The sequence below is a fragment of the Lynx canadensis genome, chromosome E2 (genome assembly GCF_007474595.2).
Source record: "Lynx canadensis isolate LIC74 chromosome E2, mLynCan4.pri.v2, whole genome shotgun sequence".
NCBI lineage: Eukaryota > Metazoa > Chordata > Mammalia > Carnivora > Felidae > Lynx > Lynx canadensis.
The window spans coordinates 58,721,731-58,745,660 of record NC_044317.1 but is presented as its reverse complement, the minus strand read 5'-3'; the positions used below and the strand labels follow the sequence as shown (position 1 = coordinate 58,745,660).

The 23,930-nt window shown below is 45.0% G+C and overlaps 1 protein-coding gene across 1 annotated transcript; it reads right to left on the bottom strand.

Moving 5' to 3' along the window:
- Positions 1 to 608: 608 nt before the first annotated feature.
- Positions 609 to 22,134, bottom strand: NLRP9 (NLR family pyrin domain containing 9). Its single transcript, XM_030298705.1, has 9 exons — positions 21,794 to 22,134; positions 15,665 to 17,225; positions 13,734 to 13,895; positions 12,595 to 12,762; positions 8,888 to 9,058; positions 4,990 to 5,160; positions 3,448 to 3,618; positions 2,135 to 2,305; positions 609 to 1,189 (listed from the first exon to the last, which is right to left on the bottom strand). The coding sequence occupies exons 1-9, from the start codon at positions 22,071 to 22,073 to the stop codon at positions 1,057 to 1,059; spliced, it is 2,988 nt and encodes a 995-aa protein (XP_030154565.1). The 5' UTR covers positions 22,074 to 22,134; the 3' UTR covers positions 609 to 1,056.
- Positions 22,135 to 23,930: the final 1,796 nt, after the last annotated feature.

Genomic DNA, 23,930 nt, shown 5'->3' with positions numbered 1-23,930 from the left:
TATTTATGTATATTTGAAAAAGAAAACATTGAATTAAAGTCTGTAGATGCAAGTGAAAAAAAGAATACTGAATTTTCTTTTATGTTTATTATTTACTTTGAGAGGGAGGGAGAGGGTCAGAGAGAGAGAGGGAGAGAGAGAATCCCAATCAGGTTCCACACTGTCAGTGCAGAGCCTGACACAGGGCTAGATCTCATGAACCGTGAGATCATGACCTGAGCTAAAATCAAGAGTCAGATTAACAAACTGAGTCACCCAGGCGCCTGAAGAATACTGAATTTTTTTTAAAAAGCTGTTGGAGTAGCATATTCTAAAGGATATGTAGAGGGGCACCTGAGTGGCTCAGTCAGTTGAGCATCCAACCTCAACTCAGGTCATGATCTCACAGTTCATGAGTTCAAGCCCCACATCAGGCTTGCTGTTGTCAACCTGTCAGCACAGAGCCCGCTTCAGATCCTCTGTTCCCCTCTCTCTGCCCTTCCCCTGCTTGCACTCTCCCAAAAAATAAAGAAATATTTGAAAAAATAAAAATAAAAGATAAGTCGAGATTTGGAAATGTATTTTTATTATTTGACCACAAAACTGATCAAATCTCAATTTGTACAAACTAAAAATGGAAAGTTTGGGTGGATGCTGGATGTAGGGACAGCAAATAAAACCTAAAATCTATAGACACATTCTACCATCACTTCTAAGTCAAAATTGTCAGAGGATTACGGTTCCTTCAAATCCAAGCACCTACCTCCATCCCAAGACACCCACTAAGATAATAAAGTCATGCTTTCCAAAGTGTTTATCCATTTAATGTATTCCTCTAAATACTGCAAGGGAGGGTGGGGATTTTAAAGATGGGGGTGGGGACTTAGGCACAGTTGGCACTTATAAACTGAGTCACATTCCACTGCCACATCGCTAGGACGCTGTAAAGGGACAGGTCTGAAATCACAGCCCCCATAGCCATCAATTACACTTTATAGGAGAGGGTATGTCAGGATGAGAACACCCACTGTGACTAAGGAGAAGCCTTTGTGAGACATTTACTTGAGGTGTTCCCCATCAAGAGAGCACACCCCTGACCCTGTACTCTTCGTTGACCCAAAGTTGGTGGGAAATGGTCAGGTGGGGATTTTTCTCTTCCACAGCGGTCAGTAGCATCTGAGTCTCCTCATCAAACGCAGATTTGTCCAGCCTGGGAAAATGGAAACCACATTTTCTTGACTTCATGCATCATCGTTTGCCTCTCTACATCCCAGTGCTGCTTCCCAATCCATTCTTTCCTAGAAGTGACTGGGAAAATCATTGTGAATGAGTGGAGAAAGGGTAGGCATGTGCAGAACGGGGTTGCGAATCATTCTGTTCCTCATCAGCATATCATCCAGGGGCCTGGCATATGGATGGCACCCAAATATTCATTCTACAGATGCCAAATACATACACTGTACATGCAAATATCATGTTCAGAATAACACTGACTGCTACTCTTCTAGGAAAGTGCTTCTGGGTCAAAACTGCTCAGCCCTTTATAGACCCATCTGTCATGTCCACGATGAGGTTACATCTTTACGGGCAATACAAGGCAGGAGATGGTGTTTATAGGAAGGTGGCAGTCTTACCTGGGCAATTTTGCCTCTCAGAGGACATGTGACAAGGTCAGGAGACATTTGTGTTTTACTTCAGGGAACGGATGTCATAGCTATTCTTTTTTCATTAATTATTAATTTTCAAATTATTATTATTTTATTGAGATACGATGGATACATAACATTGGATAAGCTTAAAATGTACAACGTTGGTTTGATACATCTATATATTGCCAACTTAGCGTTAGCAACATCCATCATGTCACATTATTATAATTTCCTTTTTTGTGGTGAGAACAATTAAAATCTTGGCTCTCAGCAACCTCAACGTTTCCACTTTTTATCATCATGACCAGAGAAAGGTGCTACGGGCACGTAATGGGCAGGAAGAGGCCAGAGACACTGCTTAACATCCTGCAATGCACAGGATACCCCCATAGCAAAGAACCCTCCAACCCAAATGTCAGTCACACCAAGAGTGAGAAAAACCTACCGTAGACTAACCTCACTCACTCTGAGGTGTCTCACCCACAAGGGAAATGGCGTCCACTCACCCAAGCCGCTGCAGGGTGCAGTCCAGGTGGCACATGGCTTCACAAAGCACCACTGCCCCATCATGGTCCAAGCTAATCCAGTCCAGGTTCAGGTTCCTCAGTGATTTGCAGCCAGTGAGGGCCGAGGCCAGGGCCTCACAACAGGCAGTGGTGAGGTGACATATTTCCAGCCTGCAACAGGGAAACACAGCAGCTTTGGCAGGCCAGAAGGCACACCACTGTGAGATGCCAATTCCACGCCTCTGAGCAGGAAACTTTAGAGTCTAGACCACTGGTTCTCAACCAGGGCCATTGTGTCCCCTGGGGGACATGTGGCAACATGTGAAGACATCTGACACACCTGGACAGTTCTGCTGGCATCTCTCAGGTAGAAAGAGGCCAGGGATACAGCTGAACATCATACAGTGAACAGGACAGCCCCTTCCCCACCACAGCAAAGAACTACTCAGTCCCAAATGTCAATGGAGCCAAAGTTGAGTAAGCCCTGGCTTCACAGTATGGCATTTTGCTAATCAGATCATTCCAGACACACATGGTTTTATAAATTTTTTTTTCAACGTTTATTTATTTTTGGGACAGAGAGAGGCAGAGCATGAACGGGCGAGGGGCAGAGAGAGAGGGAGACACAGAATCGGAAACAGGCTCCAGGCTCTGAGCTGTCAGCACAGAGCCCGATGTGAGGCTTGAACTCACAGACCGTGAGATCGTGACCTGAGCAGAAGTCGGACACTTCACCGACCAAGCCACCCAGGCGCCCCTTTTTAAGTTTATTTTTGAGAGAGAGAGAGATCAAGCAGGTGAGGGGCAGAGAGAGAGAGAGAGAGAGAGAGTGAGAGAGAGAGTGAGAGAGTACGAAGCAGGCTTCAGGCTCCGAGCTGTCAGCACAGAGCCTGACACAGGGCTCAAACTCACGAACTGTGAGATCATGACCTGAGCTGAAGTCGAATGTTCAACTGACTGAGCCACCCAGCGCCCCAAAAATGTTTATTTTTGAGAGAGAAAGAGTGTGTGCATGCACACAAGTGGGGGAGTAGCAGAGAGAGAGAGAGAGACAAAGAGGGAGGGAGGGAGACACAGAATCGGAAACAGGCTCCAGGCTCTGAGCCATCAGCCCAGAGCCCGACGCGGGGCTCGAACTCACCGACCGCGAGATCGTGACCCGGCTGAAGTCGGACGCTTAACCGACTGCGCCACCCAGGCGCCCCAGACACATATGGTTTTAAACCTGCTTCCCTTAAGTGCCACTAATCCTCCAGCCTTTCTTATTCTTGAAATGGGCAAGACTTCTCATAAAGATAATCAGTGACGCTCACCCAAGAGTCTCTACTTTACAGTTCGGATGTTTCAGAGCTTCACATAATTCCTTGACGCCAGCATCTTGTATGTCATTGCTCCCTAGTTTCAGGGTCTTTAGTTTTTCATTGCAAACAAGAACAGCAGAGAGGTGCTTGCAACAAAGAGGAGTAAGGTAACAATCCGACAACCTGGGGAGAAAATACACACCAAGAGATACAATCATGAGGTCCCATCTTGCACAGCTTAGCTTATTTTCAATTATGCATATGAAGGAAGATGTCCCCGAGTATTTCTGAGATGACGATGGTGATGTTTCCTCCGCCTTCCTGCCCAACATGCTGGGCTGTGATTCTGCTGCCTGTCTCTGCTCTCCCAGGGCCTCTGTACCTGTTCTTGCTGGTTGAATGCTCCAACCCAAGTATCAGTGGGGTTACTCCCTCACTGCCTTCAACTCCCTGCGCTAACATCACCTTTGGTGAGGACCTTTCTCACTATTTTATATAGCATCATGTCCCCAGTCTCTGTCCTACCTCCAAGCTCTCCACAGTATTTATCACCCACAACATATGTATACATATATTCATAAGTCTTATATAATGTATGCACATATTCATAAGTCTGTATGGACACATACACATGTATGGACATACCTAGACATACATATGTTATATATGTGTGTGTGTATGTATGTATCTGTCTGATATATGTGTGTATGTGTTTCTGTGGTTCTCAAGCAGGGATGATTTTTGTCCCTCCCTCCTGCCCCAGGGGACTTTGGGCAATGTCCACAAACAATGTTGGTCTGCCATACTGGGAAAGAGGGTATAACAGCATCTAGTGGGTAGAAGCCAGAGATGGTGCTAAACATCCTATAAAAGATCCTACAGGACAGCTGGTCCCCACAATAAAGAATGATGCAGGTCAAATGTCATAGTGCTAAGATTGATAAACCATGATATATACACACATACTTGCAGCCCACACTCATGTGTGTGCATGTGTGTGTGTGTGTGAGAGAGAGAGAGACCCCATAAAATTGACTTCCATGGAAACAGAGATATTAGAGTGTTTCGTTAACTAATTCATCATCTTATCCACCCAGAAGAGTTTCCAGTGCCCAGTAGAAGCAATAATGCTATGCCTGCCATCATTTATCAATTGTTTATTTTGGGTAAGTCATTGGTAATAGTTCTTTATGTGCACTATTCCCGCTGGTCACCTCAATTCTTTGACATGGGAAACATAATTATCCTCATGTCACACTGGAGGAGAGGTGAGGCATCCTCACATGTTCATTGGCTAGCCTAAGGCATAGGGGATTCCATTTCTGGCCTTCCTGAGGCCAGAGACCCAACTCCAGAGAAGTGTGTCCTACCCAAGACCTGTCAAGCTCTTTGGTCAAGACACACGTGAGTACCACTGGACACCCCTGCAAGTATCAGGCAGGGCCTTGCTTTTTTCAGCAGACCCCGTGATGTTCCCCCTTCCTGTTTCCTTTTCAGGGTGCTGATATCCAAAAAGGATACTCTGACATTCATGCGAATCATAGCCAGACCTACCACAGCTGCTCGATGTTGCAATTTGGATGCTTAAGTGCCTCACAAAGAGATGCCACTCCACTATCTTCCAGGAGATTTGACTCCAGATCGAGCACGGACAGGGATGTGTTGCACACAAGGGCTTGGGAGAGGTAGTCGCAGGCCACAGAGGTGAGGCCACAGCACATCAGCCTGCAAAGACACACACACACACACACACACACACACACACATTCAACTTGTCAACCCGCTCAGGCTCCAACTGGTAACCTTTTCATGAAGCCACATGCAAGTTATTCCTCATACTCCAGAGTCACTTGAGAAAAGTAAGAGAATTAGAACACCCGACAGCTGCACAAACACAGAAGCAAGAATGTGGGATCTGGAATAGGGCGTCCCAAACTGGACAACAGAATCTCAGATTCCAGCTTCAAGTCAGGTCACCACCGGCTAGGTGACCTCAGCCAAAGTCATCCCTTCTAGGGACTTGTTGTGCTTATCATGTGGTGGAATGTGCTGGATGACATCGTATTTAACATGATTTCTCTGGTTATGCCCACTGTTGGAAATTTGGAAAGCAGCGGGAAGCGTAAGACACCAGCAGCTCACGAGTGAATGTTACCCCTGGATGTAGTGAATTTAGTTGCTATTATGTTTGACATGTTTTGTTTTGTTTTTAATTAGCGGTCAACATGTAAGAACCAAGAGATTTCACAGGGAATTTCCTACCTCTACCTCCCACAGACAAGCCAGCTACCTGAAACTCCATGGCAGGTGGTCACGCAGCAAAAGACACACGGCGGGGAACAGAAACTCCCATGTGGCAGGGGCAGGCACTGTCCAACTCACCAGCACCTCCACCCAGCCCCTCACTCACTCTGGTTGTTTGCCTGGGCTTCAGGGGACCCCTGAGCATGACCTCTGGCAGGAAGCAAGCACAAGTCTCTGATAAACAAACACTGCTCATCTATGATGGATTTTTCTTCCCATCTTCTCGTGTTTAAGATCAGCCAATGGCACGTACTTCATACTTTTTTCAATGAAATAAGTATTCTGAATTTTGAAACTTCACTGATACGTATTTTGAAAATTCATTAATACGTTCATGGTTGCATAAGATAATCTCCAGTGGCTTCACTACTGTATATATTTCCTAAATATCTCCACTTGTATTCTTTATACTTTCTGCCATTTTAAGTTATATTGAATTACTACCTTGCCTCAAATTTTTTTTAATGCTTTTTTAAGGCTTACTATTAAGACTTTTCATTTCACTTTATTTGCTAACATACTTTGCAAAAAACCTCAACAAATTAATACTCCCAATCATTGTATAAATTTGTCCATTTGGCAGAATCCTGGCCAAGTGGAATATATTTTAAATTTTTGAGCATTTGTTATAAAGAGCATTATTTTGTTGAACATTTTTACTTTTAAAATTACTGGTGACATTTGTACATGTTCAGCAGTCTTTCATTAAAAAAGTTTTTTTTATTGAAGTATAATTAACCTACAGGGTTATAATAGCCTCAGATGTACGATAAAATGATTCAACAATTCTGTATATTAATTACTCAGTGAGCATCACGGTAAATGTATTCTTCATCCCCATCACATAATTCGTTATTTCACCCATCCCGCCATCTACCTCCCTTCTGGCAACTACCAATTTGTTCTCAGTATTTAAGAATCTGGGGGCACCTGGGTGGCTCAGTTAAGCATCCAACCTTGGCTCAGGTCATAAATTCATGGTTTGTGAGTTCAAGCGCTCCGTCAGGCTCTGTGCTAACAGCTCGGAGCCTGGAGCCTGCTTCGGGTTCTGTGTCTCCCTCTCTCTCTGCCCCTTCTCTACTCACTTGTGTGCATGCTCTCACTCTTTCTCAAAAATAAACAAATATTTTTTTAAGAGTCTGGCATCTTCTCTCTTTTTTCATTCATTTGTTTGTTTGCTTTGTTTCTTAACTTCCACTTTTTCTTTCTTAAATAGGCTTCACGCTCAGCATGGAGCCCAGCACAGGGCCTGAACTCACAACCCTGAGATCAAGACCAGAGCTGAGATCAAAAGTCAGATGCTCAATCAAATGAGCCACCCAGATGGCCCAAATTCCACCTATTTTTAAGGAATACTGATTATGGTGTAAAAACAAACAAATAAACAAAAAACCCGTGTTAAGTGATGGATCTTGAAGAACCCTTTAGAAAACTACAGCCCATTTGAGAGGCACCTGGGTGGCTCAGTCTGTTAAGCATCGGACTTCGGCTCAGGTCATGACTTCACAGTTTGTGAGTTCAAGCCCTGCACTGGGCTCTGCGCTGATAGCTCAGGGCCTGGAGCCTACTTCATATTCTGTCTCCCTCTCTCTCTGCCCCTCCCCCACTCACACTCTGTCTCTGTCTCTCTCTCGAGAATAAATAAACATTAAAAAAAGTTTTTCTTGGGGCGCCTGGGTGGCGCAGTCGGTTAAGCGTCCGACTTCAGCCAGGTCACGATCTCGCGGTCGGTGAGTTCGAGCCCCGCGTCGGGCTCTGGGCTGATGGCTCGGAGCCTGGAGCCTGTTTCCGATTCTGTGTCTCCCTCTCTCTCTGCCCCTCCCCCGTTCATGCTCTGTCTCTCTCTGTCCCAAAAATAAATAAACGTTGAAAAAAAAATTAAAAAAAAAAAAAATGAGGGGTGCCTGGGTGGCGCAGTCGGTTAAGCGTCCGACTTCAGCCAGGTCACGATCTCGCGGTCCGTGAGTTCGAGCCCCGCGTCGGGCTCTGGGCTGATGGCTCGGAGCCTGGAGCCTGTTTCCGATTCTGTGTCTCCCTCTCTCTCTGCCCCTCCCCCGTTCATGCTCTGTCTCTCTCTGTCCCAAAAATAAATAAACGTTGAAAAAAAAATTTAAAAAAAAAAGTTTTTCTTAAGAAAGAAAAATACAGCCCATTTTAATTGCTGGTCATCAAGTACATGTTAATTCTATTCATTGTATAACATCAGCCACTTATTACAAAGCCAAATCTTTCCACTTTCCAATATGTCATTTCTTTCGTACTCCCGATGGTTTTTCATTCTAATCTTTATAGATCAAAGTTGGGGGGGGGTTCTTTCTTTCTTTCATGGTTTGGTTTTAGTGTTTAATGTTCCTGGAACATATTTCACTGTTGATTTTCCTAGACAGTCTAGAATGTCATCTCAGTGGTAGTATTCTTTCCCTTTCCTGTCTTAGATGCCACTGTGTATGTGTGTGTGTGTGAGTGTGTGATGCACAGGCCTATGTGCACACATACATGCATGTGTGTGCACACACAACACAGCTATTTCTGGGTTGCTCATGCACACCCACGGATTTGGCGTTCTTGCACCTGCCCCCACGTGGAAGCACCATGACATTCCACCTGATTTAACACTAAGTTTCCCATGTGGCCTCACTGGGCAAACAGGGGTCCCACTCTACCGCTGCCCTGGCCAACTGCCCACCACAGAGGAAGCACTCCACTGTGCATATTTGCAGCATGAGAGAAATGGCAGCTCTGGAGGGCCCCAGTAATAACCTAGAACGTGCAAACCTTGCTCCTAAAACGGACCGAATGAATGCCTTGTCTTAGATGCTTACACGCTCCCTCTCCCCAGCACCAATTGTATCTAAGGCATGGTCCTTGTTCACAATAACCAGGATTTACTGGGCTCTCAAGTAGACACGAGGTACCTAAGGGTGGGTCTCCAACTCTCGAATTCAACCTCATGGTGCCGCTATGGAGGAGGTGTTGTACTAGCTCCATTTTACTGACAGGGCAACTGAGGCATGGAGAGGCAGGTCTGACTATAGACTCTGTGTTCTGCAGTCTCCCTCAGTGAGCAGTTGATTGCCTCCACTATTGATGGGTCCACAGGTACATGTCCACAGTCTCCCCAGAGCCCACTTTCCCCAGATGGACTCACAGCAGTGTCTCCAGGGCACAGTCTGGGTGCTTCAGGGCATCACACAGCATCAGCATGCCTTCATTCCTCAGAGGGTTTTCCACCAGGGAGAGAAGCTTCAGCTTCTTGTTGCAGACCAGGACCGAGGCAATATCGTTGCAAGCTTTTGCTGTGATGTCACACCTCCCCAACCTGCATGTGAGACACATGTTGCAGGATGTGACCACAGGCTTTGAGCGGCCACGGACCATATCCCAGCTTCCAGGCTTACACCAGCAAATCCACCATCTACATTCCAGACTTGAAAAGCACAAATGTGGCAGGACCCCTGCTTGGCTCAGTCGGTTAAGCATCCGACTTTGACTGAGGTCATGATCTCACTGTTCGTGAGTTCGAGCCCCACGTGGGGCCCTGTGCTGACAGCTCAGAGTCTGCAGGCTGCTTCAGATTCTGTGTCTCCCTCTCTCTCTGCCCCTCCCCAATCAAATTCTGTGTGTCTCTCTCTCAAAAATAAAGAAGTATTTAAAAATTTTGGGGGCGCCTGGGTGGCGCAGTCGGTTAAGCATCCGACTTCAGCCAGGTCATGATCTTGCGGTCCGTGAGTTCGAGCCCCACGTGGGGCTCTGGGCTGATGGCTCAGAGCCTGGAGCCTGTTTCCGATTCTGTGTCTCCCTCTCTCTCTGCCCCTCCCCCGTTCATGCTCTGTCTCTCTCTGTCCCAAAAATAAATAAAAAACATTGAAAAAAAATTTTTTTTAATTTTTTTAAATAAAATAAAAATAAAAGCACAAATGTAATTACATGACTCTATTTATTTATCCCTATTGCTTTCCACTGAAGTTAGGAAAAAATCTGGAAACAATCAGCAAAACTAAAAGGCAACCAATGGAATGGGAGAAGATATTTGCAAATGACATATCATATAAAGGGTTAGCATCCAAAATCTATAAAGAATTTATCAAACTCAACACCCAAAAAACAAATAATCCAGTGAAGAAATGGACAAAAGACATGAATAGACACTTCTCCAAAGAAGACATCCAGATGGGCAACCGACACATGAAAAACTGCTCAACATCACTCATCATCAGGGAAATACAAATCAAAATCGCATTGAGATACCACCTCACACCTGTCAGAATGGCTAACATGAACAACTCAGGCAACAACAGATATTGGCGAGGATGCAGAGAAAGAGGATCTCTTTTCCAAGAGAATGCAAGGGAATGCAAACGGGTGCAGCCACTCTGAAAAACAGAATGGAGGTTCCTCAAAAAAATTAAAAATAGAACTACCCTATGACCCAGCAATTGCACTACTAGGTATTTACCCAAGGGATACAGGAATGTTGTTTCAGAGGGACACACGCACCCCAATGTTTTTATCAACACCATCAACAATAGCCAAAGTATGGAAAGAGTCCAAATGTCCATCAATGGATGAATGGATAAAGAAGATGTGGTATATATATACAATGGAGTATTACTCAGCAATCAATAAGAGTGAAATCTTGCCATTTGCAACTACATGGACGGAACTGGAGGGTATTATGCTAAGCAAAATTAGTCAGTCAGAGAAAGACAAACATCATATGAATTCACTCATATGAGGACTTTAAGACACAGAACAGATGAACATAAGGGAAGGAAAGCAAAAATAATACTCAAAGAGGGAGGGGGACAAAACAGAAGAGACTCTCAAATATGGAGAACAAACAGAGGGTTACTGAGGGGTTGTGGGAGGGAGGATGGGCTAAATGGATAAGGGGCATTAAGGAATCTACTCCTGAAATCATTGTTGTACTATATGCTAACTAATTTGGATGTAAATTAAAAAAAAAAAATCAGAGCCAGTGGTTCTCAACAGGGGGATGATTTTTTACCCCAGGGGGACATTTGTCAGTGTCTGGAGAAATTGTTGGTTGTCACAACTAGGGAGAGGGGTGCTACTAGCATCTAGTAGATGGAGGCCAGGGATACTGTTCAACATCCTACATTGCTGTGGACAGCCCCTCCCCCCACAGCAAAGAATGATCTGGAGCTCAATAAATCTGATTATCCGTCAATAGTTCTAAGGTTGAGAAGCCCTGGTCTGAGCCTTAATGCAGCTGAAAAGAGCATCTTTTGGGGGCACCTGGTTGGCTCAATTGGTGGAGAATGCAATTGTTGATCTCAGGGTTGTGAATTCAAACCCCCTGGTAGGTGTAGAGATGACTTAAAAATAAAAAATATTTTTTAAAAAATAGGACATATCAGGGGCGCCTGGGTGGCGCAGTCGGTTAAGCGTCCGACTTCAGCCAGGTCATGATCTCGCGGTCCGTGAGTTCGAGCCCCGCGTCGGGCTCTGGGCTGATGGCTCAGAGCCTGGAGCCTGTTTCCGATTCTGTGTCTCCCTCTCTCTCTGCCCCTCCCCCGTTCATGCTCTGTCTCTCTCTGTCCCAAAAATAAATAAACGTTGAAAAAAAAATTTAATTAAAAAATAGGACATATCATAGGTTAGAGCAGCTTTCTCAATCTCAGCACTATTGACATTTTGAACTGGAAAATTCTTTGTTGTGGGACCTGTCCTGGATGTTATTGGATGCTAAGAGTAGCACCCCTGACCTCCACCCACTACATGCCTATAGCATCCTTCCAAGGCAATGATGACCATTAAAAATGTCCAGATGCTGACATTTCCTAAGAGAAAAAACTGCCCTCTGTTGAGAACTAATGGTCTGGGGAGAACCTGATTTGGGGGACCTCCCACCCCTAATACCAAACTGAAGTCAAGATTACAATTGGTCTGCCCCAAAGAGGCAAAGTTTCCCTCAGTAAATGTCTACAAATGACCCCTGGTTTCCTAGATCTGTTCCCCAATTCTTATGCTAATGTGGAATATTAAAACCCTGTGCAAATGGCCTAACATGAAATGGAGCAAAATACTCAGGAATTTTCTAAGTTCCCCATCACTAGAGAGAGCTAGAGTAGAAAAAAAAAAAAAGTCATGATATGGAAAGAGTTCAAATGAGGAAAAGGATCTACAGAAAGCCTGTGTGTTCAAACAACTCATGCACGGAATGCACCTCTCTCTCCTGATGGATCTCAACCAAGTTACAGTTAACCAAGTGTATGTGAATCTGTCAATTACATTTGCAACTTTTCCAGCAAAGAAGAGACTCTGAAGCAGGGGAGAGAAGAGCATATTCTCCAGGTGGGTTTAATGAGTTGGTTCTCGATTACACCCCCCTTTTTCTTTCTGCTAAAAAAATGGATTGATCCTGTCTAGAAACCACCCAACTATGGTAGGTAGGGGCATCCCAGATAATTTTCAAGAGGAAGAAATGATATGAGGCAAATCGCTTTCCCTCTGGCTTCCATGTTGTCACCTACCAGATTCACATAAGTACACTTGTGGTCATTGATATGATTTCTCATTTTAAGTGTCTATGAATATCTTCAGGGGGAAGAAATGGAGTTTTGGTTTTGGCACAGGTGGTTGAGGACAGAACCAAGAAGAGGAAGGTAAGGTGTCCACGAGAAGTAATCCAAGTGACTACCAAAGGAGGGAAAGCTGTAACAAGCCTTCTGAGAGGTCTGAAGATCGCTCTTCTGAGGTCTGGAGTGGCTGAGATGGAAAATTTACCATGTAAGAGACAAAAGACTGATGCATGAAAGAAATGGGCACATTCCACGGAAAATTCCATGCTGGACAAGAAACATCACTGAGTGCGGACAAGCCAAGACTCACATCAGCTGTTCCACGATGCACACGGGGTGTTTCAGCGTCTCACACAGCTGCCTGACGTTCACAAGAGAGAGTCTAGTGCCGTGCAGGTTCAGGCATTTCAGATAAGGGTTGTGAAGAATGGCCTCAAAGAAGTCTGGGCCATTTCCAACATAAGATGCAAAATTATACCTAGAAAAAAGGTGGAAACTCATGCAGCAGAGTCCAAGCACAAAGGAAGATACGTCTTACACAATTCCTCCCACCTGTCTACCATGCTTAGGCTCACAACACTGTTTGTAGGTATCCCGTTACTGCCACCTATAAATTCTCTCTACCCGGGGTTTTCAGACAGCAGACAAACACAGAGGCTCAGCTGCTCGGTTCTCTCCTTTCTTGCTAGTCCCTGCATGCCCACACACCACCGTCCATACTGGAAGGGAGTGAACCAAACTCATCCCATATTAAATTCTAAGCACCGTCAGGATGGGGACATGATGCTTGTGCATCTTTGCACCCACAGGTCCAGGCCGGAGCTTGACATACAACGGGGATGCACGTATTTGAGTTAACTCTCCAAGAAGAACCATGTTTCCCAAGGAAAGGATCCATTTGTTTAAAAACTAAGGTTTTAGGGCACCTGGGTGGCTCAATCGGTTAAGTGTCTGACTTCAGCTCAGGTCATGATCTTGCTGTCCATGAGTTCAAGCCCCACATCGGGCTCTGTGCTGACAGCTCAGAGCCTGGAGCCTACTTGTAATTAATTCTGTGTCTCCCTCTCTCTCTCTGCGCCCTCCACTCACTCACGGTCTCTCTCTCTCTCTCTCTCTCTCTCTCTCTCTCTCTGTCGAAAGTAAATAAACATTAAAAAAAGAAGGGGGAACCAATGGTGGCCACCCACCCCAGAAAACAAAGCACTTCCCCATTTGTGCATAGAAACTGACCTATAGTGGCTGGGGACCTACCCTGTTGACCATGTTCAATCCTAAAGTCCCCCAGTTTGCTCACAGTTGCTTCTTGTCAATAAAATATTGCTATCAAGGAAAGTGCTCCCCAAATTTTTCTTGAGCCATTGGATTGCAGCTCTGTGCATTGGTATTTCCCAAAAAATCCAGAGTAGAAAGGACAAAACTCAGTTGTTTACAGGTCAACATCCAACCTACCCGAACTTTTGGAGTTTACAAACAGGATGAGCCAGGGCTTTCCAGAGAATTTCCAGGGAGGGCTCGTCAAACATACAATTGTCCAGATCTAACATCTGAAAGTTCTTGTTGGCCGTGAACACAGAACAAAGGTCCTTCCAGAAGGAGAGCTTCTCCTCGTCACTGTGGGAGAACAAAGACCATGACTCTCCAGTGGCTCAGTGCAACTGAACACATTCTCAAAACAGGCAGAACACCATCCCCAGAGCCTCCAAAGCTCCCCAAAAGACACCTGGGCCTGAACAAGGAGAGGGAAGGACAGGTTGGCTGAGCTAACAGGTCAAGTGGCTAAGGAAAGGACCCTGAGGTCAGAGCAATGGGAATCAAACCCCATTTGAACCACTTAGCTAAGTGACCCTAGACAAGCTATTCAGTCTTATTCAGCCTCCTTTTCTTTCAGTTTTAGGCAACAATACCTGACTGTTGTATGAATGAAGGTTGAGATTTGGTGATCCATCAGTAAAACAGGAAACTACATCCAAAAATATGAACATATAGGTACAAAATAAAGTCATGGAGATGTAATGTACAGCATGGGTGTGACTACACTTAATAATACTGTATTACATTTTTGGAAGTTGCTAAGAGAGCAGATCTTAAAAGTTCTCATCATGCGGCGCCTGGCTGGCTCATTCCATAGAGTGTGCAACTCTTGACCTTGGGACTGAGTTTGAGCCCCATGTGAGGTGTAGAGTTCACTTTTAAAAAGTAGTTCTCAGGGCACCTGGGTGGCACAGTAGGTTAAGCGTCTCTTAGTTTCAGCTCAGATCATGATCTCGAGGTTGGGGAGTCCAAGCCCCACATCAGGCTTTGTGTTGACAGTGCAGAAGCTGCTTGGGATTCTCTCTCTCTCCTCTCTCTCTCTCTCTCTCTCAAAAATAAATAAACTTTAAAAAATAAAAATAAGAATAAGTTGTGCCTAGGTGGCTCAGTCAGTTAAGCATCCAACTTCAGCTCAGGTTATGATCTCAGAGTTCACAGGTTCAAGCCCCACATCAGGCTCTGTGCTGACAGCTTGGAGCCTGGAGCCTTCTTCAGATTCTGTGTCTCCCTCTCTCTCTGTCCCTCCCCTGCTCTCACTCTTGCTCTCTCTCTCTCTCTCTCTCAAAAATAGATAAATATTTTTTATTTATTGTTTAAAAAATAAGAAATTAAAAAATTTTAAAGTTCTCATCACAAGAAAAATTTTTCTATGTGTGGTGACAGCTGTTAACTAGACATATTGAGGTGATCATTTTGCAACATAAAAAATTACTGAGGGGCGCCTGATGGCTCAGTGGGCTAAGCCTCTGACTTCAGCTCAGGTCATGATCTTGTGGTTTGTAGTTCGAGCCCTGTGTCAGACTATCTGCTGTCAGTGCAGAGCCTGTTTTGGGTATCTGTCACCCTCTTTCTCTGCCCCTCCCCTGCTTGTGCTCTCTCTCTCTCAAAAATAAATAAACATTTAAAATGTTTTTTAAAAAAATACTGAATTATGGGGTGCCTGGGTGGCTCAGTTGGTTAAGCATCTGACTCTTGATTCAGGCTCTGGTCACGATGTTGCAGTTCATGCGTTTGAGCCCCGTGTTGGTCTCTGTGCTGACAGTGCGAGCCTGCTTGGGATTCTCTCTCACCCTCCCCTCTCTCTCAGTAAGTAAATAAACTTTAAAAAAAATAAAAATAAAAAAATACTGAATCATGAAGTTGTTCACTTGACACTAATATAATGTTATATGTCAATTATACCTCAATTTAAAAACTAAAAACCAAAAATGCGACCGTGAAAAGTCTCTGATTGCAAAAGCCATGTTTTTTCAATGTAAACATCCATGGAGGACCCATTGGGAACTAAAACAAGATACAAGTATGGTGTGTGTAGGGTGGGGACAGGGGTGATTAACAGAGGGACTCACTTTGTGATGGATCCAGAGTCATCTGAAAAGACGTTTTCTATAGACAGGTGAAGTTTCTGCAAATTTTGGCAATGTTTCATACAGAATGCTGATATTACCAATTCTTCAATGTTACCAATGTAAATATCAACTTCCTCGAAGAAATCCATCACTTGCCTTACAAATTCTTTCTCATGGGTCTCAAACAAACCGCCGAACAATTCCTGGAAATTCACCACAACCTGATTGGTGTCACACTGACTTAAACTTTTAAGGCATTGGGTTATTTCCTGCCTTATCTCTTTGGACAGGAGAAAACCAAAGGACGTCTCCAGCATGTTGGTTATTTTTCCAGTTGAAACTCCAAACAAGAATGTTATCATCTGGGACAAGTGGCTCTGGACCCGACTCACACCTGCTGTTACAAGCTGGGTCACACTTCCAATGGCCGGGTCAGGATTGTCCTCGGGTTGTCTGAGCAGATAGAACATGGCGGCACAAAACTCTTGGATGCACAAATGCATGAAGGTAAAACAGTCGCCATTCCTGAGAAGGAGTCTCATGCCCACCCACATCAAGGTATCGGACTCAGATACCCCACTCCTCCTGAGGTCCCCGTGGCGAAACACAAATGTGCGCGTCCATATTCCCTCTGCAGCCAAGGTACACAGGCCTTTCAGTCGGGCTCTGCTCTGCTTGGGGGGACAGTTTTCATTTCTTGACTTGAATACGTTAATTAAAAAGGATGCATACAAAGAAGTCGTGCTTTCGGACGCAACCTCAAGGTCTTTTCCTTTCTCCAGCTGCCATTTCATACAAGTACAGACCAGCCAGCATACAAGAGGATTATGGCAGAACATACAGAGCGGGACGTTGTCCCTCACGAAACTGAAGGCTTTCATGGCTTTGCTCCTCTCGCGGAAGAAATGGTAGAAATACAGCTTCCTTTCATGATGAGAGAATCCTGGGAGGACTATGTATTTTGGATGCTGCAACAGGAAATAATATCTTCTCATGCCCACTGTTCCCAATGCGACCAGCAGAGAAGACTTTGGAAGCATTTTTCTCTGCAGCAAACTCCTCACGATAATCTGCATTGGTTTCCGCTGCTTCTGGTCATCGCACAGCTGAGTCGTAATCTCCAAATCAAACTTGAGTTCCTCAAAGCCGTCCATGATGAACAGGATTCTCTCTGGCTGGGAAAAAATGTCCTCGACCGGCTCTGAAGACTGAGGCCAGTCCCTGGAGATGAGCTCCACTAAGCTGGTCTCTGCAATGGCGTTCATTTCACAGCCATTGAGGAAGAAGATAAATGCGAATCTGTCCTTCCAAAGGTTGCCCTCTGCCCATTCCAGTACGGCTTTCCTCAAAAGGGTGGTTTTGCCAATCCCTTCTGGACCTTGCAAGACCACCGTGGGTGTGGGCTCTCCAGCCTGGCTGGCAGGATATGCAGCCTTCAGGGTTTCATACTCATTCTTTGTGGTTTCTTTATAGAAATCACTGGGAACTGGAAGGCAGGTTTCTTTCTCCCATATGAGACGGAATTTTTCTCTCATGTGATTTCTGTATGGGTTTGGTTTATCTGAGTAGACAGGGGTAGAATACCACATAGTTAAAAAAAATTTTGTAAAAAGTGCACTCATTCTTTGACACCCAGAATGATCCCTAGAGATTTACTTGAGCACCTGTATGAAGACTACGATATGTCCATGGATGGCCAGGCTAATTAACTTAGTTTTTATTAGGACCATAAGCTATCTCAAATCATGTCCATGTAAGCACCTAGCCCAAACCAGAAGTCTATCTCAGAGCTACAAGGCAATATATTGTGTGAATGCTTCAGAGTCACATTCAAAATCTCCCCAGTGAAGAATCCCATAACCACTATCATTTACTGAGTGTCTGCCAGGAACCAGGGCTGAGAATGTTACTATGGTTACTATGTCTTTCATGTCAACAACCCATCGAGATTTGTTCTACTCCCACTTTACCCAAAAAAATCAGAGAGGCAGAATGTGTCTCTTGATTAATTTGCGCTAGTGAATAACTATTAGGGTCAGGTGCCTGTTGCACATCTGTCTGATTTGAAACCATAAGGTCTAAGCTATTTCTGTTCTGCCATGCTGACTGCAGGTTAATTTCAGAAACGCACCCCTGAATCATCATTCTTCCAACCCACCCTTACGATGTACCTTCCATGTTCAAGGCAACACATTACAGGAGGTTAAATAAAATGACAAATGTGGTCAAGGACCATAGCCTGCATCGGAGAAATCTACACCACAGTAGGGGAGGTTCTTCTGCATGTTTTCCAAGCAAAGGGCACTGATGGTTTTGTCCAAGGATGTAGGACTAGATAACATTCTTGGAATGTAGCGACGGCCCTTCCTCTCTCTGGGGCAAAGGAAGATTTGTTTCTTTTTTTTTTTTTTTTTTTTTTTTTTTTTAATTTTTTTTTTCAACGTTTATTTATTTTTGGGACAGAGAGAGACAGAGCATGAACGGGGGAGGGGCAGAGAGAGAGGGAGACACAGAATCGGAAACAGGCTCCAGGCTCCGAGCCATCAGCCCAGAGCCTGACGCGGGGCTCGAACTCCCGGACCGCGAGATCGTGACCTGGCTGAAGTCGGACGCCCAACCGACTGCGCCACCCAGGCGCCCCAAGGAAGATTTGTTTCTAAAATCAGGTGTTTCAAGGCATGTGGGTAGCTCAGTCGGTTAAGGATCTGACTCTTTCTATGCCCCTACTCAGCAGGAAGAAGCTATGGAAGATGAGAGCTTCTACCTTCAACAACCTTAAAGATTTAAAGGTCGAGAGAGTGTAAAGCAGGCTGAGGGAAAACACAAGATAGCACTGCCCTCCCCCAGGTGGGACATATGTGATATTCCTTGGACACTCCCAGCTACCCAAAAACAAGAAAGGACAAAAAACAAATGGTGAAACTGATAACAAGTCTCCACCAGTTTACCAGAAAAAGGCAATCCCATCATAGCCTAAAGTCCAGGAACTCCCTACTGTCTCAATGTTAATGCCTTGCTAGAGAGAAAAACAACCTTAGCTTGACAACAGCTAGGCCTCCAGTAAGTCTGTAGCATGTGAAAGTCTCTTTGGAAACTCCCCCTAGACTTTATCTCCCTGGACTCCATCAACAGTGCTCCCCCACACACTTATAGTGCATCTCTTCCTGCCCATGGGTCCTGTCCCCGTGCTTTAATAAAATCACCTTTTTGCACGAAAAGAAAAAAGAAGGGATATGACTCTTGATTTCGGCTCAGGTCATGATCTCACAGTTAGTGAGTTCAAGCCCCATATCAGGCTCTGCACTGACATTGCGGAATCTGCTTGGGATTCTCTCTCTCCACCCACTCCCCTCTCTGCTCCCCCTCTGCTTGCGCTCTCTCTCTCTCTCTCTCTCTCTCAAAATAAACAAACTTTAAAAAGTAATAATTAAAAATGTTTTCACAATAAAAACGGATGTTTCTTTCCCCTCTGGAGAAATTTAGACATGTCTCTCGCTCCCTGGAGACTTGCCAGGGTAATAAAGCTAGTGTCAGTCCCTGGAGGGCAGAGGGCAGGGCTGTCAACGGGTGTTAGGTAAGGTCGGGATGTCTGACACTCCAGGCTCCTCAACTATGTCTCAGATCTATCTGAGCCCACCTCCAAACCCTCCCTCCGCACCCCCAGGGAGACTCAAAGGACAAGAACTAATGTGAACCTAAATCTCATTTCCTGTTATTCAGGGAGCAATGAAACTTCTAAATCCATCTGGGCTCATTCTGTCCTCACGGACCACATTTATGGACATGTGGCACGCTGGCCCAACAGCAGCTTGCTGCCTAGGAATTGCCGTGGCAATTGACAGTCCAGCCACTGCGTGATGGGTCCGCAACCCAGCAGACATGCCTTGGTTCAACTACTTTGCATCATGAGACTTTAGGACTATTATAATCCATCTGAATTTGGCTTACTTACCAGAATAGGAAGTCTACTCCCACAAGTAGATAAAAATCAATGAGAGAATAACATGTAAAATTGGGCAAAGCATCCTGCAACTTTGAGTTACTGTATCAAAGGTAAATTTTAAAACAATGACTTTTCCGGCAATAGCCAAAGTATGGAAAGAGCCCAAATGTCCATCAGTGGATGCATGGATAAAGAAAATGTGGTGTGTGTATATGTGTGTGTGTGTGTGTGTGTGTGTGTGCCCCAAAAAAATAAATTTCTTAAAAATGAAAAAAAAAATTACTTGTCTGGAGGCACCTGGGTGGCTCAGTTAAGCGACTGATTCTTGGTTTTGGTTCAGGTCATGATTTCATGGTTTGTGAGTTCAAGTCCCACGAGGGGCCCTGCACTGATGGTGCGAAACCTGCTTGGGATTCTCTCTCTCCCTCTGCCCCTTCTTCGCACGTGCTGTCTCAGTCTCTCTCAAAATAAATAAATAAACTTTTTTAAAAAAAGAAATACTGGGGCGCCTGGGTGGCGCAGTCGGTTAAGCGTCCGACTTCAGCCAGGTCACGATCTCGCGGTCCGGGAGTTCGAGCCCCGCGTCAGGCTCTGGGCTGATGGCTCGGAGCCTGGAGCCTGTTTCCGATTCTGTGTCTCCCTCTCTCTCTGCCCCTCCCCCGTTCATGCTCTGTCTCTCTCTGTCCCAAAAATAAATAAACGTTGAAAAAAAAATTTTTTTAAAGAAATACTTTTTTTTAAAAATGTCTGACATTTTGTCTCTCTCTTTTTTTTTTTTTAAAGAGTATCCTTCCAGCAGAGGGTGTAAATGAGCCATCAATGGGTCAAAAAATAACTGATTTGGAAAAGTGTCTGTTCATGTCTTCTGCCCATTTCTTCACTGGATTATTTGCTTTTCAGGCGTGGAGTTTGGTGAGTTCTTTATAGATAAATTATGGAAAGAGCCTAAATGTCCATCAACTGATGAATGGATAAAGATGTGATTTATATATACAATGGAATACTACTTGGCAATGAGAAAGAATGAAATCTGGCCATTTGCAGCAACATGGATGGAACTGAAGGGTATTATGCTAAGTGAAATAAGTCAGAGAAAGACAGATATCACATATTTTCATTCATATGTGGATCTTGAGAAACTTAACAGAAGACCATGGGGGAGGAAAAGGGGGAAAAAAAGTTACAGAGAGGGAGGGAGACAAACCATAAGAGACTCTTAAAGACAGAGAACAAACTGAGGGTGGATGGGGGGGGGGCTGGTGGGGAAGAGGGGAAAGTGGGTGAAGGGCATTGAGGAGGGCACCTGTTGGGATGAGCACTGAGTGTTGTATGGAAACCAACTTGACAAATTATATTTTTTTAAAAAAATAACTGATTTGGGGGCACATGGGTGGCTCAGTCGGTTAAGCGTCCAACTTTGGCTCAGGTCATGATCTCGAGGTTCATGAGTTCAAGCCCCACGTCGGGCTCTGTGCTGACAGCTCAGAGCCTGGAGCCTGCTTCGGATTCTGTGTCTCCCTCTCTGTCTGCCCCTCCCCTGCTCACGCCCTGTCTCTCAAGTCTCTCCCTGTCTCTCAAAAATGAATAAATGTTAACAAATAAAAATAAAAAAGAATTTAAAAAAAATAACTGATGTCAAGTCAGACCTGTCCCTGCTGAAAAAGTCATCCAACATGAGGAAATGCTGTTGGGACCATGGTTTTTCCATTTGTAAACCTCAGGATAGTGGTGGGAATAAAAAGATATTAGGCATCAGTAGCACTTACAGTAGTGCTGGGGACATAAGCTATCTCTGATTATTTCCTAATGTTAGGATTCTGCCTCATCCCTGGAGCGGGTCTACTCAAAAGGACAGTCAACTACCATAATGCAACTCTATCTCAGCACACCTGGTGATGAACACTCGGAGCATCCCTCGTAAGAGCACGGGCTCAGCTCCTGACAGGAAAATGGGGAGACACCCCTTAGATGAGCAGGACACTACCCGCCCACAGGCCATCACTGGCCCATGCATGGCCAGAGTTGCCTTACAATTCCATGACCCCCAAGGCTCCCTTGACCCACAATGCATTCTCAACTGATGGAGAGTAGCCACTAATTTAATACTATCCCCTTCATTCTCACAAGGTTCCAGTGAACCAAGCTTCTTCCACGGGTCCCTGCCCCCTTCATCCTCTTACACTTACTTCTGATCTCTTCCTGAGCCTTTGTCCAGAGGTCACGCCGCTCAATCTGTAGAAACAGGTTCAGTGTCAGCTCCCATGCCTGCTTTCCTGGGTAGTGTTTGCCCAACAGCTTTGCTACATCTTCTCTTGAAGCCTTCTTTAACTCGGTCCATGGGATTGGCTTGAGCTCAAGTTGCAGAGGTTCTTGCTTGAGGAGTTCCTTAAATTTCCAGAACTCTTCCTTTCTGAGCTCCTCCAGGTACCACAATAAGCCAAAGTCCGAAAAAAAGGATTCAGCCATCTTGCCCTGGGGTTGTGAACTTGGAAATCTCCAGAGAGAAAAAAATTCTTCAAAAACAAGGAATAAGTAGTACCTGAGGGAGAATGATGTGATTACAGAGATAAATCTGCAGTTGAGAGTGGCTTAAAATTATTGCTAATCCTGCTGGCGCACCTGGGTGGCTCAGTGGGTTAAGCATACGACTATGTCAGACTCTTGATTTCGGCTCAGGTCATGATCTCACAGTTCCTGAGATCAAGCGATGAGTCAGGCTCTGCACTGACTCCCAAGAGTCTGCTTGGGATTCTCTCTCCCGCTCTCTGCCCCACCCCTGCTCGCTTTCTCTTTCTCAAAATAAATTAAAAACATAAAATAAAATAAACTCTGGGGCACCCAGAGTTTCCTCCCTCTTTCATAAATCCCCCTTGCTAAAATTCTGTTTTTCATATCTCTCCCCAGGTCATGTGCATCTCACAAGTCAGAACCGACAGACCAACCGAGTCTGAGAAATAGGTCTCTGGTGTTTTCACCCTTTCTCCTTAGTTATCTGATACATGAGGTTCTCCAATTCTCCATGTCCCCGGTTACATTTTAGAAATACAGGGGGCCCCGGGTCAGCCTGAAGAGCCCCATTCTGTCACCTAGAGTTGAGGGGGATAGACAACCTGTCTGTGACCTAAAATGCTTGTCACATTGGTTCATCCTTGCCAAAACTAGGGGGCAGGGCTTGAGCATTTCTGGTACCCCCTACCTGGCTCTTTATGCATACCAGATCTACACTAAGTGCTGAAAGGGAGAAACAAAGGAAAAAAGAAAGATCAAGGAGAAGACGTCCTCACCCAATCTGGCCCCTGGTCCTCCTGGCTGGTCTCCATCAAAGAACAGCTGTGGAAGCCACACTAAAAGTCTGTGCCTGAACTTTGATTGGCCATAAAATCTCTCCTTCCCCATTGGCTGGCATGACTCTTGATCGCCTACACTCTGGAGGTGATGGGAAACCATTTAGGCGTGTTCTCTCCACCTCAGGTGTGAGCAATCTTCCTTCAGGCATTGCTGACGGCTGCTGACTGATGGATTTTCTGATGACACTACTAATTACATCCCCCTGTATGATATAACCGCCGGGCTTTTGTGGGCAATCTTCTCCCACAGGAGCCACTCTCTCCTGATCTGAATATCTGACTTCTGCTGTCCCATCATCTTGTGCAAGTTCTTAAACTTCCACAACAGCACCTACAATGGGGAGCATCTATAGATGAGGAAACCGATGAGTATTCTCGAATAACTCGCCAGGGATGGAAAAGGCAGAAGTTAGATCTTAGGAATGTCTTTCTTTTTATTACTGTGATAAGAACACTTAAGATGACACCTGTACCTTTAACAAAGTCTTCAGTGCACAATACAGTGTTGTTAACTGTAGACACAACGTTGCACAGCATAGCCCTAGAACTCACTCATCCTGCATAACCAGAAGTTCATATCCCCGGAACAGTAACGCCATCCTTGCCCTTCCCCCAACCCTCAGAAACCACCAAACTACTCTGCTTCCTTGGGTCTCTTTTAGATACCCCATTCAAGTGGAATCATGCAGTGTTTGTCCTTCTCAGTCGGTCAACCGACTGAGCCACCCAGGCGCCCCCAAAGACATCTTCTATCTGGACTTTCATAGAGGGTGTTGGCCAACCATGCTTGGAGTATCAGACTATGCTTTATTTTATGTAAACACATGACTCCAGTCTGGGTACTGAAAATCAAGTCTACCAGCCCTCCTACAGGGGAGAGTTGACTTGTAACAAAAGTGTTCCGGGGCGCCTGGGTGGCTCAGTAGGTTAAGTGTCCAACTTTTCAGGTCATGATCTCATGGTTTGTGGGTTCGAG